Raw genomic sequence first — 17,354 nt, forward strand, 5'->3', positions numbered from 1 at the left:
CTTCAAAAAAGTACAGAAAATGTAGGATAACTAAGTAAATCAAATGTTTTTAAAACCTGTTTATAAAAGACTTAATCTAATCAAATGAGTTTATAGCAGAATCTTGATCAGTTACTCATGAAAAAATGTTCAAATTATGAACTAGGGGTGTGGGAAAAAATCGATTTGCCGATATATCATGATTTTGGACAACCCAATAAAATATCGATTTTTCAGTTCCTATTTTTTTTAAAAACGAAACATTATTACCTAAAACAATGAAGAAAACTGGGCTACATTTGCACCGTCAGCCTGGCGCTGTGCGGCGCAGCGCATTATCTGTGGTTGCGGCGGTCACAGTGGAAGACGTGGAATGACTTAAACCCCAAACCTAAATCATCAATATCTTCAGAAAAACATATACAGCAATTTCTTTTTTACCTATACATTTAATGTGATAGCTGGGAAAAATATTGCAATATATATTGATATCGTGATAATATTGTGTTGTGACCCACATATCGTGACACATATCATATCACTGAACCTATGCTTATACTCACCTCTATTATGAACAAGAGTGTGCTATACATTCCACATGAAATTTACGTCTTAAAAGCTGTGTTATAAAAATTTGTGGAAATTTTAAATTCATTTTCTGGACAACCTTCGTCAAATAAGTTTGAAATGGTACATTTACATGGTAGGTGAATTAAAATGGAAACACGGCTACATACTCACAGTATGCAATGTGCCTTGGAACAAAAGAAACAATAAATGATCATAACATTATATGGATTTTTTTTTGTTTTCGGTAAAATCTTATAACATTGAGTTGCTGATTTTCGAATGGGTGTTTATAAGTAATATTTGAAAAAAGTGTAAATTTTATTTGAGCAGTCTTTTTATTACTGTTACGGTAACTTTTTCTAATCTCTTATTACCAACGTTTCAAGGGATGGTAAGATATTGGTATCTTGCCTCCACTTAGAAGAAACCGACTACGGCAGCCGAGAAGGGCCAGTTCGGTTAAAAGGGTTTGGTCTGTCTCCCAGCGCTGAGCTGTGCTGCTGCGGAGCTGGTGACCATGGCTGAGCCGGAGTCTCTGAGGTGCTCCAGCGTCAGGAACCGTGGAGGCGTTCAGAGAGTCGAAGGGAAACTTCGAGCAAGCGTGGAAAAGGGGGACTACTATGAAGCTCACCAGATGTACAGAACTTTATTTTTTAGGTGGGTATGGCCGCTGTGTTCGCTTCTAGCTTCACTTTGTAATTTCCATTCGGCTTCGAGGCCTACCTGTTCCAGATCATTCTGCTGTCAACTCTTCTTTCACTGCTGTTCACACGCGATTGGCTGCTTGTCTTACCTGACCCGCCTACTCTTGATAGGCGCTGCACATGATTGGTCAGTTGACCTTTCGTTCTTTAGAAAGTCTATGGCTATTGGCTGGTTACCGTTTTAGCAGAGGCAGTGTGTGAGAGCTGATGATAGCAGAGTTGTTAGCCAAGCTACTGAGATAGGCAAATGAGACAGCTGTTTCTTCGTCACAGTTGAATTAATGTACAAAAAATAAACGTATAATAGCTAAATGTTTAATTGCCATCACACAAAGGTGGTTTGTTTACGGTGGGCTGTTGTGACAGGATTTAGCTATGTTGGGTAGCATGTTATTAAGCATGATCGGTAGACATGCCTATGTAGCCTGCAGTCATATTTATCTGCTGCTGTAGCTGTCTGATTTAATCTGGAAGTGTTTAATAACATTCTCTCATCCAAAAATACAAACATCTAAAGATAAAATTACGTTAGTGAGTTTGTCCAATAAGATTTATTCAAGTACAATATGTGAAATAGGCTGGATGATAAAGAACTGATCTATTTTTTCTCATGCACAGAATTTTGAATTGACGTGCTACTGTAATGTGCTTTTTGAAAATATAGTTTCAGTCCAATATTATTATCAGAGAACAGAGTAAATGTCTAATATTCCATTTTTCCCTCCATCAGGTATATGTCACAGGGAAAACATGCTGAAGCCAGAGAGCTGATGTACAATGGGGCTCTTCTCTTCTTCAGTTATAACCAGGTACATAAGACGATGAATGTGGCAGGAGCATTGTTTCATACTGGAACATTTGAAAATAATAGAAAATCTCATTTAAACTTCTCTTTATTGCCTTTTTATATAATTTATTCAACAAGACCTTATTTGTTTGGAAAGTAATGCCTGAAAAATCAGCTGAGCATAAACATGTAGAATTTGATAAATGCTGGCGCTCTTTTGTTAGTTATATGGCCAGTAAGTTTGTGTAAAATATGAGAGGGAAATAATACAGAGAACAACCCTCTAAATTATGTCAAGTATAGTGGAGGATCAGTGATGCTCTGGGCCTAGTTAGTTGCATGACATCCCAAGCTCCCTTAAAAAGGAGGAGTGCTTTATTTGGTACTATTGTGTTATTTTCAAGCAAACTGAAACATCTGGCAGAATGAACACAGAGACAGTTAATCGGAGAAAAAAAAAGGGGGGGGGGGGGGCTAGGACTCTGACCAACCCAGAGATGATTCAGAGAAAGACTCAAACATCCATCAGTCTGCTACAGAAAAAGATGAGCTATTTTTAGTTATTCTCTGCAGACTGATAACGTTGCCAGAATTTTCTGTGCGTAAATTGTCACATGTTTTTTGCCTGTGTCGCTTTATGACAGATTAATGCTTATTTTTACAAACCTCTCTGTGAAAATGGACAAAATGGCCTTTTTATGTTTTTTTTGTTTTATTTTTTAGCAAAACAGTGCAGCAGATCTCTCCATGCTGGTGCTGGAGGTTTTGGAGAAGTCCGATACTAAGGTAGAAGATGAAATATTAGGTGAGTTTCAGTCTGATGATGCACCGGCTGATATTATTTATTTTTAAAGCTGTCTGCATTTATCTATTTTTATACTTGCTGTTTTTTCTTTGTGCGACTGAGAGATAACCGGCCCACTGAATCGAGCAAGTCAGGGGTTGGCTGACAAATAATATCATCATCTCAAAGAAAATGAAATATCACTGCTGCAGATGGATCATTTTAACTGCATGTTTATTATGTATATGATGCTTTTCTGCAAACCAGGATGAGAAATGTTTAATTTAGGTCCATCATCACATTTCTGATTTACATAAATGGCACTATAAAGGAATTAATCTGGAATAATAAAAGGTTCTGTTCTGTTTCTGTCTGGAGCAGAACATCTGGCCAAGCTGTTCAGCCTGATGGACCCAAACTCCCCAGAGAGGGTGGCTTTTGTTTCCAGAGCCCTGAAATGGTCCACTGGAGGATCCGGCAAGTTAGGTCACCCAAAACTCCACCAGCTGCTCGCTGTCATCTTATGGAAAGGTAAGCGGCTCGTTTTCTTCAGTCACTGTGGGGATTTCTCTGCTCAGACCTTATTAGCTGCTGTCTGGTACAAGAGAGAAGCAGCTAAACTCTGATGTGCAAAAGAGAGAAGCAGCGTGCTGTTTAAGGCAAGTTTCAGTCTATTTATGGAAACAATGAAAGGGAAGTTTTTTAAAAGCATCAGAAATTAATGGGATTGTTCTGAATTGAAGGCTTTGAAAAAGAACAAGAACTTTGACAAACATGGATGTCCAGTAAAGCACATTTAAATGAAAATTACTCTTAATAAAAAAACTCTGATCAGTTATTGAACAGTATGTAATTGTTTCATATTTGAAGTACTTTCAGAAGTTTAAATTGTGAATATGAGGGGACTTTTTCTTTAAGAACAATTTGATAAACTAAAGAAATGTTATGAAGGCTTATTTTGATAAATCTTTTTTTATTTCTGAGCGGCCTTTCAATAGACTGGCTTATTTTTGTATTTAAGTATTTTTGCTCAGGAGGAAAATCAAAGGTTAGCGTTAGATTTTAGATCAGAACCCTTCAAACTGAAACACCTGGTTTGATATATTAGTTTAAATTCATTAAAACTATTGATTAAATGTATTTGAAATGATGATTGGACTCTATAATCTGTTGGTCGACTTAACGGAGGCTGATCAAATGTGCTCCTGGCTCTGATGATGTGCAGTTTTATCATGACGAGGATAGGGTTGTCAAAAGTATCGATGCTCAAAAAAGTATCGATACTGAAACGTTGTATCTGGATACAATACTCATTTTCAAAAGTATTGATACAGCCATCTAAAGTGCAGAATAGTGGAAAATGCACTTTCTGACCACTGTGATTGAATAATTCTGTGCACTTTTCAGACTTTTTCTGTAACAGGTGCAGCTGCTGAGAATGATTTTTGTTTAACTGGTTTGGCTAGTGTCATTGTTATGTGTGCAAAGCATAGCCAAGGAAGGAACACTTAATTTTAATTTTGTACGTTTCTTATCAAGCTTGCTTAATATTGTGCACTGCATACAACCTCAAAATATTCTAATTGTTTTTTTATTTATTTCTTGTATTTTTTTAGTAATGAAAATATTTCTGTTGAATTTTAGAGTCTTTGTTTTTATTCTTGTGGTATCGAAAAGGGTATCGAGTATCGGATATTTTACTTAGTATCGGTATCGAGTTGAAAAGTTTAGTATCGTGACAACCCTAGTTGAGGATGATGATGTCACAACTGTTAAAATGACGTCTGCTAAGTAGTCTATTTTATAAATGGAGTTTCTTATTTCTACATTCAGCATTTGTTTAGCTCTAATTAAATAAAGTGACAGATTTAGTTCCATAATGGCTTAAAACTGTTTTTAATATGCATATAGCCCTAAAAAGTTCCACAAATTGTATTTAGAGTCAATATTCCCTATCCTAGGAACTCGAATTATATTTCTATGTGAAATAAACCTTGCGGCTTGTTCTTGCACGCCCCTCCCCTTGGTCCTGTTTTCCATCTCCCTTGGGTAACAAGAAGCACCTGAACGGTAAACGAAGCCACAAAAAAACAAGAAAACTGTTTTTCTTCATGTCGACCCCAGTCAGTAGATGATTGTTGGTGAAGCACGACTTCATAAAAAACAGAATGATCACATCCATCATGGCGATTCGATTCAGTATCGATTTCCTGACCCAATGATTCGATTATTTTCGATACTCAAGAATACAGCACTGTACGATTCGATTAATTGGTTTATTTGTTTTTTTTTTTTTTAACACCTTAACAGGCTAAACAATGTTTCAAATTTGAAATAAATCAATGAAAGCTGTAATGTCATTATGCATTTTATTTGAGACACAACAGCAAATAACAGAAGTAGAAAAGTTGCACTCCACCTATTCCTGTTAAAACCTCATTCACTGAAAAATACCAATGCACCTGCGTAATAGATTCTGAAAGGCTTTGCATCAAAAATTGCTGCACATAATCAGTGCAATGCAATACCTCGGCTCCAGACGTCCCCGCCCCCTTGAGAGACGCTCCGCTGCTCCTCTCCCAAATTGTTGCTGACCGCAAACAGTGCAGCAGACAGGAGGCCGGCTTGTTTTGTTTTTATGACCGAAATCAGCGGAAAATAACTCATGAAGTTTGACCCGATAGAAATGCGAGGTACGCGAAAACGCTGGGACCATTTTATCCACCTGGATCTCCGCCCTTTTTGGCCCTCATGTCCCTCCGTCATTGGACTAAACTCGCCCGGACTTCCTCTCCGCCTCTGCCGTATCTAGACCCACAGCGTGTAGCACAGACCACGCTTCAATATTGAGCATAATTTAAAAATGTCTGCATCAAGCTCACTGCAACACACTGCTGTAAGAGTATAACCAGGAAGCGAGGTAGGAGGGCAAAATAGGTTTAGCGCCACCGCAGCACGGGAGGAGAATTACGCCCAGGAGCAAATCGATAAAAATAGACCAGGAGAAAAAAAAAACATGATTCGATTATCTTGCGGACGTATTAATGCATCGGATCTTTGGCTGTTGGATCGATACAAAACGATTATTATTTACACCCCTGAAACCGAATACAGGCCTCAAAGTGCCGTGAAGCAACGTGCATGTAATTTGGCTTTAGACAAAGAAAGTGAAATAAGTTCAACAGTTAAGACATGCAAAGTTAAAATAAAGACTGGCCCTCTTAAAGCTCAGTATAAACTTCTAGTCTGACCAAAGGTCCAAATATTAGCAGATTACAAGATCCCAGCAACCAAACAGGAAGAAAAGCCACAACACACAATACTACATAAAATGGAAAATTAAAAAGGATTCTTTTGTGCATACAAAAAAAAAAAAATGCGGAATGAATAAAGAAATCTAAAATTACAAAAACAAAAGTGGAAATAATGTCCAAATATTAAAGCATTATTAGAACACATCAAAACTATCAGCATTGATCTTTACCTGCTGGGAATTTTAAAGAAGCACAAAAAGTTGGAAAATTGAGAACATTGCCAAGTTGAAGCCTGTAAAACCTCTGAACATCACATGATTGGTATTAGAGCATCTAAAAAACAAGTCAATAACGTCATAATGTGATTTCATCTGCGATTACATCTCTTGTTTCTCTTATATGGGATTGTTTATTTTTAAACGACGAGGCCGACGTCGTCGGTTTCACAGCTGATTTATTGAACGTTTTAATTGGTGTGTGGGGAGACGCTGACATGCAGAGTTTACAGCATTCTTAAGTTTGCAGCAGATTACTTTTTAGGTGATGGCTACCTTTTGCAGCAATGGTTTTTGGTCTTACAAATTAGCGCCTTTTGCTCGACGTCCTCGGCGTGAAATCCAAACCACTATCATATATTCCTGCACTGAAACACCTGCTGTCGCCATATTTCGTTTGCCGGTTGCTGTAGTGGGCCAAAATATAATCCTCTTTGGAGGAGGGGTTTATGATGCTTTCAAAATCTGTGGGAAAATTCAAACTCTCAGTGAAATAGATGCAGCCAGCTTAGCTTTGTCATGCAAATTTATACTCGATGGCTGCGATACAGTCATTTTAGGATTCAAAAGAATGTATCATCTGCTTAAACTTTAGCTATAGAAAGGATTGAGAATAAAACTCCTAAAATGTTGTATTTTTCTCTGCTTTATGTTTTTAGAGCAAAACTACAGCGAGTCTCGGTATCATTTCCTTCATTCATCCGACGGGGAGGGCTGCGCTCAGATGCTGGTGGAGTATTCATCGTCGCGAGGCTACCGCAGCGAGGTCGACATGTTTGTGGCGCAGGCCGTCCTTCAGTAAGTGAACGGAGACAGCTGCGCTGTGGAGGAGAGGCTTCCTTTGTGTTTGTCTTCAGCTGAAGGATTTTCTTATTTTTTTTACCTCTGACCTCCATGTGTTTTTTTTTTTTTAATCATTCCTCTGTTTGATTTTCTTCATCCCTGATTCTTTCCTCCCTGTCCCTCTTCGCTGCAGGTTCCTCTGCTTAAAGAACAAAAACAGCGCTTCCGTGGTGTTCAGCACATACACAGAGAAACACCCGTCCATAGAGAGGGGCCCCCCCTTCGTCCAGCCTCTACTAAACTTTATCTGGTTTCTGCTGCTGGCAGTGGAAGGGTGAGACAAAACTGCTGATTATCGAGCCTTTTGACAGTAAATAAAAACATTCACGTCCAGTAATTAGAGTTTTTTTGTCCTTTTTAGGGGTAAATTAACAGTTTTCACAGTGTTATGCGAGCAATATCAACCTTCCCTGAAGAGGGATCCCATGTATAATGAGGTGAGCAACACTTTGAACTGCTACGTTAAACCTGAGTTTGTTTTATTGTTGATCTGATCTGATTTCTGCTGACTTCACAGTATCTGGACAGAATAGGACAGCTTTTCTTTGGGGTCCCGCCCAAACAGTCTCCTTCGTGCGGTGGCCTGCTGGGTGAGTTCAACAGAGTATCTGCCTTTGATTAAAAAGCTACTTTAACAGGCACAACATTTCAGGATTTAGTTCAAATATATTTAGATTAAAAAACTAAATGTTTCTTTGGAATAAAATGACCGACCAGATTAAAAATATGTCTTGTAAAGGATATAATTTCAATATTTTGATAGCGGTTAGCCAGAGCAATTAGCAATTTAAGGTTTAACTACGTCGTGTTGATGCAGGGGGCTCATGTCCACCCAGGTCGCATAACTCTCCCTCAGTCGGATCACGCTTTCCTTCCCATCCCGCTGAATCTGATCGGAATGTTCTGACCACGCCCGCCGAGGGGGGGGGGGGGGGGGGGGGTCGAACGGGCCAATTGTGCCAGGATGGGGTGGGGGCTCAAGATTTACACTCTGACCATTAAAAATTCAGGCATAAGTAATTTGCTGCAACGGTTTATTACCGTGAATTGTTTCCTCGTAAACGTTGCCACTAATTCTTTCACAGTCGTATTTTTTTTTCAATATTTAGAAATAAGATTTAGTTTCATAACTTAATCTTAAAGTAAAGCTGAATTTGAAAGTTAGAATCCTGACAAGCATCTGGTTGATAATGAAATGGGAGGAAGAAGATCCACGTTATTAAAACATTTAATCGGGTTCCTCACCTCTAAAACAGTCAGTACGATTTCTCACCTGGAAATAAGCAAATAATCAAAGGTTCGGAGTGAATTTCTTTTCAGGGGGCTGCAACAGTTAATCTGATGACTCGATTATTGAAATAATCATCAACTAATTTAGTAATCGAGTAGTCGTTAACGGGAGTATAGAGAATAAAACCTTGAGCTGACAGAGCGACCCGCTTATACCCCTTTCCCACTGGCTGAAAAAACAGTTTTTCAGCCAGTGGGAAAGGGATGGCAGTGGGAATACTCACCAAAATCTCAGCTCTGATTGGCATGCTGTGGGAACACCAAACCCAGGTTGACCCGCTAAATTACGGACATCAACGCCACTTGCTTCTGATCTAACAAGCGGAAACAATTTGTTTACATTTGATAAACATGGAGCAGCTCTGGTGAGAGGAATTCAGACAGATAATAGAGAGAAACAATAAAGAACACTGACTACGAACTGGCTGCCTTACATGTTGCTCTCCATTGTTTACTTTTCTGATTTCAGTCGCACTGGTGACGCCATCAACGCTAAACCAGCATGATGTCACCAGACATGAGGGGTTAGACCAGCTTTTGTTGCCAGTGGGAAGAGAGCCTAATGCTAATTGTTAGCGGGTCGACTCTTCTTTGAAAAACACTAGTTATCCTTTTATTTTCAGTGGGATGAGGCTTCCCACTGGCCAAAAAATCCATTTAAACCCAGGAACAATCATCTTTTAGTGGCAGTGATAACAGCTCACTGACGCGCGTCTACCCGGGTCAAACGACTCGGCAAGCAACCCGTGTTAAAATCTCCTCGACTTTGATCGGCATGCTGTGGGGACACCAGAACCGGGTCGACCCGCTAATTTACGTGACAACATATTGACGCGCCAGTCGCTTCTGATCTAACAAGCAACAACAACACTGTTGACATTCAGTAAACATGGAGCAGCTCTGGTTAGAGGGATTCAGAAAGATAATAGAGATAAACAATAAAGAACAAGGACTACACCCTGGCTTCCTTCCATGTTGCTCTCCATTGTTTACAACCCGGATTTCTGACATCATCAATGCTAACCCAACATGATGATGTCACAAGAGATGCAGCCATGAGAGACAGAGGCTGCGCAGCTGCCAGCTAAGTGTTGTTTGCGATGAATGTTAGCGGATTTTCATTGGGAAAGAGGCTTTAGAGCAGTAATTATACCAAAATTGTAAAAATTTATATAAATAGTTAGCATTTAAGATAAAACTTTTCTATCTGTCAATCTCTTCTATCCAGAGCTCTAGATGTAGAAAAGTTTTAGTTTCACTTTGTGTAATTTTGTTAAAAATCATCTTTAAGGAAACTTTTTCTATCTGATTATTAATTAATCAATCACAAAAATAATCAACAGATGAATCGATTAGCTAATTAATGTTAGTTGCATCTCTAGTGGGCCGATTAGGTCTCAGCTCACACAGATAAAGTTCTCAGGTCTTAGCCATAAACTACCGTAATCAAAATCTCAGAAAAAGCAATCGAGTGAAATCTTAACCAAACATTCTTCCCTAAATGATCCAAAGCTTTATTTTGGGTTTGAACAATGATGACGTCGCTGTTTCCTTCCCTACTCCTCCTTAGAGTCCTTCACATAAGGCTGAATGTGTCCTTCATTAAAGGATAGTTTTGGATAAAATCAACTTTTTTAGGCGACAGTGAAGCTTTAACCTCAAATATTTTCTCTTTTTCTGGAGATAAGTTCATGTCTAAAACCTGAGAACTAAGCTGAGGACATTTCTTTATTCCTGAGGATGTCTTAAAATGTGTAGCAGCTTCCCTGATGGAGTCAGAACACGGTGAGAAAAGGCCCATAGTTTACAGCTGCCTGGTCGCCTGTTTTCATCAGACGCAGCCGCTCTCCATCTAATGGTCACGGTCTTCTGGAATAAAACGTTGCACTGGATTACATTTAACTCTTTATGATCTAAAATCTCAAAGAAATGCTTGAAGGTCATGAAGGAATCAACATTTACGTCTTTAAGCTCAGCCAGCAGATGGAGGAGTTTGTTTCCTGTAAAAACATTTCTGTTGGTCCTGTCAAGCTAAAGTAAACACAGGGAGGTCGACTGAGCCAGAATCAATAAAGGGACCTCCTATTTCGTTCCCTCAGTGCTGATAAAGTTAAAGCAAACAAAAACTGACCTTTTATGATTTCTATAAAAACCTTCAGAAAAACATCAGTCGTTCTGTGGGAAAAAGCCCAAACACAAAGGTACCCAGTCCAAGTCAAACAGAGGAGTGTCCAGATTTACTGGTTAAACCCAGAAAGGAAACCTTTAAACCTGAACACCAAACATGTCACTATGGTTTACGAACGAGGACACGGAATAAAGAGAAGTGGAAGGTCGGGAGTCTGAGAACGGCTGCATGTCGGTGGGGATTTGGAGGAAGTGTTGGGTCGGAAAAGCTGCAATGAGATTGTTTTTTTGTTTTAGGGAATACATTTAAGTTTTTTACAAATAACTGCCTGATAGAGATGTCCATGCGGAGCACTAGACATTTCCCCCCGTCAGTCATTTTAAAAAAGGCCCATTTACACTACCCTTTTGAAACCATGCCGAGGTCGGTCTGAGCACACTAACCCAGATAACTGTTGAGTGTAAATGGCACGCACAACTGAACCAGAGGGCGCCAGACACAACCGAACCGCGCCAAACTGGTTCTGGCTCAGTTCTCAGATAAATAGCGCATTAGCAGACTGCTTCATCTCCTTACAGTCAGCCTCCGTGATCACGAAATTTCAAACATTCATAAAAATACCAGCTTCCCTTCCGTGCCTCCTGGTCTCCTGCTTAGGAATGGGGAGTCGTTTTGGGTTCTTTGTCAGCCTGCAATACCCGATACTGGGCTATGTCTCTGAAAGGGGGGTCGTTAGGGGTAATTGTTGTCTTGGCTTCCCAGGCTAGATGTTTTGTTCCCTGCATGGGGGGGACAAAACAGGCTGTTTTTTCTCTCTTAGCATAAATGGTTTCCTCCACACCCCTTTCAAACCACCCGTCTTCTTTGTCTAAAATGTGAAGGCAGGTGGTTGACTGAATGAATGAGAATCTTTACCAGTATACTTCTTAACCTGTGTAGCAAGGCTAGAGCGCCATCCACTGGTGTAACAACAGTATTACTACAGGTTTGACTCATCCTCTGAGGTCAGGCGGTTTCTCTTTTGCTTTCTTCCCAATTCATCATTGTGTGGGTGTGGCCTAAATCAGGGGAAAGCATGAAAGCAACTTTAATTATCTCCATTTTTCTTGTGAATCTAAAAATGAGCAGACTGTCTGATTGTTGATAAATGTTCTGCTATCAGCTGGAATCCTGATCAGTTCTTTGCACCCTGTAGGAAATCTGCTGAACAGCCTGATGGGTTCTGGGGAAGAAGACGACGGCGCCGAAGAGGCCCATGAGGACAGCAGCCCCATAGAACTGGACTGAGTCCCAACAACGTTACGAGAAGAACAAACACTCAGAGGAGGGAAACAAAAAGAAAAAAAATAAGAGGGAAGACCATCCCGCCTCCCTGCTGGTCCAGCAGGGTACGGGCGAGGCGCTGCTCCACGTTTTAACAGGCGGATCCTTATTTGTTTGTTTTATTTTTGAGATAAAAAGTCTCATCATCCAAACAGTTCATTTCCAAACCAGAACCAAAAGAGCATCATTCCACCAAAACGCCGCTGTCAGCTCTGTCTGGACTGAACAAGCCAAACTGCAACCTCTCCTGCTGTGGAACTGAAAACATCTTTTCTCTTTTCATTGTTGTGGGTAGTTTGGGACTCCTGCTTGCTGTTTCACTTCGTTCCATCATCAGAGGACGCCCTGCTGCGAGGAGACGGGAGGATCGGCGTCCGCCTGGGCGGCGATGGCTCAGCGTCGGGGTTTAGTGAGCTCACTACAGCGTTCAAAGGGTTCAGTCGGTCGGCCAAGATGGAGCCGCTGATGACTTTCTTTTCAACAACTATTCTGTTACGTCTCTTCTGTAAGATGTAAATTAAAACGCACTTATAGTCTCTGCTTTGTGTCGCCGTTTGGTCTGTTTGAATGGAGCTACGGAGGGAATTTTATTCTATTGTTGCAAGCAAAGATCATGTTTTGTAAACAGAAATAAAAACCATGTAATCCAGAAATAAAACTTTCAGATGAGGAAAAAGAATTTTATTTTTTATATTCAATTCTTTTTCATTTAATTAAGTATTAATTTCTGTTTTTTTTTGTTTTTTTTTTTATTAAACCTGTCCCTTACTTGCAGCATTAATAGAACAAACTTCCCTCCATAGAGTGATGATACACCTTGAATGCATCTTTAGTTGAAGTAACCATTATTTAATTTACATCTAACTTTTTTTTTAATGAATCAGCTGAGCCTCATACCATCAACTTTTCTGAAACTCTATTTAAAGGAGTGCTGGAATTAAATGACTCCAGGATCAAAATAAAACACTAAAAATATGAATTAGTCATGAACTTGTGTTTTTTTTTTTTTTTAATGGTTCAGATCAGGTAAGGTTGGTGAGAAGAGATGGAAAAGAAGTTCTGCACCGAAGGAATAACCAACATCAATCACCATCTAGCTGTTCGCTCTGAGACGCTGTAGCTACCAGATCTGCTTCCTGCCAGTGACGTTACGCTACATGATTGGCTGAACTACGCCACATGATGTATAACATAGTGGTTGCCCAGACAACGATAACGCCACACATCTTCAGTGTTAGCGTGTCTAATGACAGTGAAAATAACTTTCTGGTGCTGTTGATCAAGTCCCAGTGCTGTATCTGGTGTTTGTCACAACGCGCTATTATCCAAGTCATCTTGAAAACATTCTTCTTCCAAATGTTGGCTACATATTGTGTGTTTTTTCTCTGGCCAGAAGTTCGATGGCAAATCCTCCCTCTTCAAGTTGGCGATCCAACGACCAACCCGTCCGTGGAGGATCAGGAATCAGAAAGGTGAAATAACTCTTTTTTTCCACTTTAATTTCAATGGTGAAGTCCTCTGGAAATCTTCAATAATTGTTGTTGATTGCAGATGTGTCTAGTAGTTCCCATTGATTTTGCTTGTAAAGCGGGGAGAATGGCGCTAGGCTTACCGCACCGTGACGTCACTGCTGGAAGATAGCAGGAGGGAGGGGTTACTATATTTGGGGAAAAATGGCCGCTCCCAGACTCAGTGATGGCGACAAAAAGGATTTTTTAATTTTTTTTTACTGATTAACACTAAATTTATTAAATTACTGCAAACATATTAGTTTTAGGTATAAATAATGATCCATTGGTTATTCCTTGCTGACCGGACTTTTCCTTTAAATACAGCTTTAATGGCATTGGAAATTGATTATTAAATAATTTATTGTAATTAATACCCGAATCATGTCTTAAATGAACATTTGCTTATTTCTTGCTGTATTTTGGCCTTCCATACATCAGTTATGACATCTGATGACCCCTGACCCCCTCGTTGGGAGCCCCTGATCAAGGAAAAAAATGTAAAATTCTTTAAAACAATTGCAGGGAAGCGTTGCTCACCAACAGCATGGTACCGTCACCACCGTGTCTCAGTGGGGACTGTAGTCTTGTGTTCAGCTCTAAGAGGGATCTGAATTTAAATTAACTAAAAAAAACTTCCAGCTTCAGAAAATTTGTTTTTTTTAGTCCAAATTAATGATCAAACTCTAATTTAATAAAACAAATGCAGATTCATCATGTTGATGTTAGTAGTTTAATCTATTTTATTTACATTAGTGACATCATTGATCATGTTTTCCCAGCAGAGCTTTCAGGTGCGGGACTGCAGGGCGAGCCTCTGGACGGTGTCTGACAGGTGGGCCATGGCGGGCAGCTGAGCCTGATGTTTGATGGACTCCAGAGTCCGAACCTGGAGGAGGAAGAGGAGCCCAAATAAGAAACGACTGAAAGAGCAGAAATACTGAAAAAAAACGTGAACTCACAGCAATCCGAGTGTCGCAGTGTCCGTGTTTGTGGCTCAGGTTCCACAGGTTGATGGACAGCTGGCTCAGCTTGTTGTTCCTCAGGTCGCCGTGGGCGACAAGGACGCCGAAGAGGGAGAAGGCCAGGGCGCTTTGACGCCGCGTGCTCTGCTGGGGGGGGCAGGAGGGGATTGGTCAGACCTCCAACCGGTAGGCAGATAAATAAAAAACTTCTACAGGAATATTTAATCTGAGCGAAATAGTAAAATAATGACTGTATATATACACATATATATATATATATATACATACATATATATATATATACACATATATACACATATATATACATATATATACATATATATATATATACACATATATACATACATATATACACATATATATACATATATATACATATATATATATATACACATATATACATACATATATACACATATATATATACATATATATATATACATATATACACATATATATACATACATATATACATACATATATACACATATATATACATATATACACATATATATACATACATATATACACATATATATACATATATATGTATATATATATACATATATATACATACATATATACACATTATATATATATGTATATATATATATATGTGTATATATATACATATATATGTATATATATACACATATATATACATATATATGTATATATATATACATATATATACATACATATATACACATTATATATATATGTATATATATATATATGTGTATATATATACATATATATGTATATATATACACATATATATACATATATATATATATACATATATATATATATATACATACATATATATATATATATACACAATCATTTAATTTATATTTAATTTTATATTTTACAAATGTAATGGTGCAGCTTTTTTTATTTAAGTCCACTTTTTTATATTTGTCAGTTTTATTTCACAATAATTTTGTCTTCTTTATAGAGGGAATGGATGAAGGCTAAATGTACGGCGACACTTTTACATCAAGTTTCCTACATGAAAAAGGTTTCACTCAAAAGCTTCTTCTGATGTTCATCTGTTCATGATGTCCTTCTGCTCCTTCAGCTCCACCTTGTTGTCGCTACAAGCCAGAATGAAGCCATACGAAGCTCACTAGAGTGAAACGCGCTGCCTTGGCAATTTGTGCAATTTTGTGCTGAAAGCCCTAAAAAGAAAAGGCGACGACGTATTTGGACAAAGACATGGCTGAGCAAACGTGGCCACTAAGGTCTGTCAGTTTGACAGAAAGAACTCCGTTTCACTCATTGCATGCTTCTGGGTTTACATCTGAGAGGAAGAAGAATCTTTGTTTGCGCACTGAGCGATTTGCAACAACCACCTTAAGACGGCCGACTGAATTATATTTATGGAAAATAAAATCCAAATTAAAGGATTCTCTGCTGATAATTTTGTTTCATTTATTTTTTTTATTATTTAATAATTTATCCATTTATAACTAATTGATTTATTTATTTGTTTAATGAATTACTTGGTTTAATTTGAACACTTCTGAGTTCCATACCAAGCAGAAAGAGGTAATGTTAAAAAGTGACGTTGAATGCAGGGGCGCAGATAGGTTTTTGAAACTGTGGGGGACAGTTACTATAGGGCTTGGTCGTCGTGACGTAAGCACTTTGCGTCGCCGCCATGTTGAATGCGTCTTTTACCGCGGCTCAGACTACTGCCTATGACTACCGCATACTGTACTCCCTCTCAGCCGTGTTTTAATTTGATTAATTTCACCGTAACTTGATTTCAACCATGGTAAACCGTTGCTGTATTGTGGGCTGTAACAGCTCAACACATCATCGCCATGGGAACAACATAGAAAATGGGTTAACTTTCCACCGCTTTCCTGACTGGAGGCGTAACCATGGAGACCAAGCGTCAGAGATAAAGAGTCGTCGGCTAGCTTGGATCGCGGCTGTAATACGACCTAACATAACTTTCCACAGTATTCCTATGTCATTGAGAGTGTGTTCCCTGCATTTTCATTCTGGTAAGTTAAAGATGCACGGTTTTATTTTATAGCCTACTTTGTTTCTTTCCTTCAAAGTTGGGATCTTTTACGGGAAAATAATAAAAACGGCAGCGGGAAAATGCTCAAATACGCGAGAAACCCGGAGAGTTGGCAGTTAACGTTACTAACTACATCTTTGAAACACATAGCAGCTAGTTAAAAGTGCATTACATGCGTGAGTGGTTGTTAGCACTAGCGGTTAGCAGTTGCTAAACTAGCAGGTTCCAGAGCCCGTCTGATCACAGCTTACCTTCGAACGGATTACTGTGTTCCCACTGTTTGCTGGCTTTATGATCTGCAGCTCCTGAACCCATCCATTCATGAACTGCACATGAGACTCCAAGGACTTGTAGCTTGGGAACTGTTTTGAAGTATAGGCGCTCACTCATCGGTGCTCCACTCATTGTTTGGAACTTTATATGGATCCAAATGATTAATAATGCTGATTTTGTCACCATACCGGTCCCTGGCTTCTCTATTTAATGTGTCCTGGTAAATTCCAGATCCTTTTCGGGATTTTAACATCTTTTTTCTCTCTACTTCTGTCTCTTCTTTCAACAACAACGTTGTGTCAGAGCTATGCTTACGTTTGCGTAGCAGTCAGTATGGCTGCGACGTCCCACAATGCAACGTGGATCCCGAGCCCTATTACTGGCTATTACTCAGCTATGACAACCCATCAATCTTAATTGCCCATCATTGCAAGAAAATAACATGTATTGGTACTAAGTACACACCAAACATGCCACATGACGTGTGAAAAAAAAAGGTTTTATTTAAACATGGACTGACTTTAAGTGCAGGCTGTAAACACACAGAAACACGAACAGCAAAGCCTACATATATACAAAAACAAATTTGTAAATAAGTACTTTACATGGCTT

The 17,354-nt window shown here is 39.0% G+C and overlaps 2 protein-coding genes across 3 annotated transcripts in view; one reads left to right on the forward strand and one right to left on the reverse strand.

Moving 5' to 3' along the window:
• Positions 1-1,007: 1,007 nt before the first annotated feature.
• get4 (guided entry of tail-anchored proteins factor 4) lies at positions 1,008-11,996 on the forward strand. The gene is made up of 9 exons (XM_038269177.1): positions 1,008-1,206; positions 1,984-2,062; positions 2,764-2,845; positions 3,206-3,355; positions 7,013-7,151; positions 7,330-7,470; positions 7,558-7,633; positions 7,714-7,786; positions 11,810-11,996. Exons 1-9 carry the CDS (start codon positions 1,067-1,069, stop codon positions 11,899-11,901), a joined length of 972 nt encoding a protein of 323 aa, XP_038125105.1. The 5' UTR covers positions 1,008-1,066; the 3' UTR covers positions 11,902-11,996.
• A 2,163-nt stretch (positions 11,997-14,159) lies between these two features.
• The window catches only part of vps35l (VPS35 endosomal protein sorting factor like), a 20,223-nt gene continuing 17,028 nt past the window's right edge, over positions 14,160-17,354 (reverse strand). The window contains exons 29-30 of one of the 2 annotated variants that reach the window (XM_038269168.1): positions 14,408-14,554; positions 14,160-14,334 (exon numbers count right to left, since the gene is read on the reverse strand). In XM_038269168.1, coding sequence (XP_038125096.1) covers positions 14,236-14,334; positions 14,408-14,554 — 246 coding nt within the window. In that variant the 3' untranslated portion in view covers positions 14,160-14,235. Of the gene's footprint in view, positions 14,335-14,407; positions 14,558-17,354 lie in introns of both variants that reach the window. The other variant, XM_038269167.1, reaches the window with a different exon arrangement.

This window comes from Cyprinodon tularosa, unplaced genomic scaffold (genome assembly GCF_016077235.1).
Source record: "Cyprinodon tularosa strain WSP-4 unplaced genomic scaffold, ASM1607723v1 ctg722, whole genome shotgun sequence".
NCBI classification, from domain to species: domain Eukaryota; kingdom Metazoa; phylum Chordata; class Actinopteri; order Cyprinodontiformes; family Cyprinodontidae; genus Cyprinodon; species Cyprinodon tularosa.

Bases quoted from the DNA above. Each gene is read 5' to 3' on its own strand.
- get4 (XM_038269177.1), top strand. From the start codon at position 1,067: ATGGCTGAGCCGGAGTCTCTGAGGTGCTCCAGCGTCAGGAACCGTGGA. The intron at 7,634-7,713 runs GTGAGCAACACT...CTGACTTCACAG, and splicing joins GGGATCCCATGTATAATGAG to TATCTGGACAGAATAGGACA. The intron at 7,787-11,809 runs GTGAGTTCAACA...TGCACCCTGTAG, and splicing joins TTCGTGCGGTGGCCTGCTGG to GAAATCTGCTGAACAGCCTG.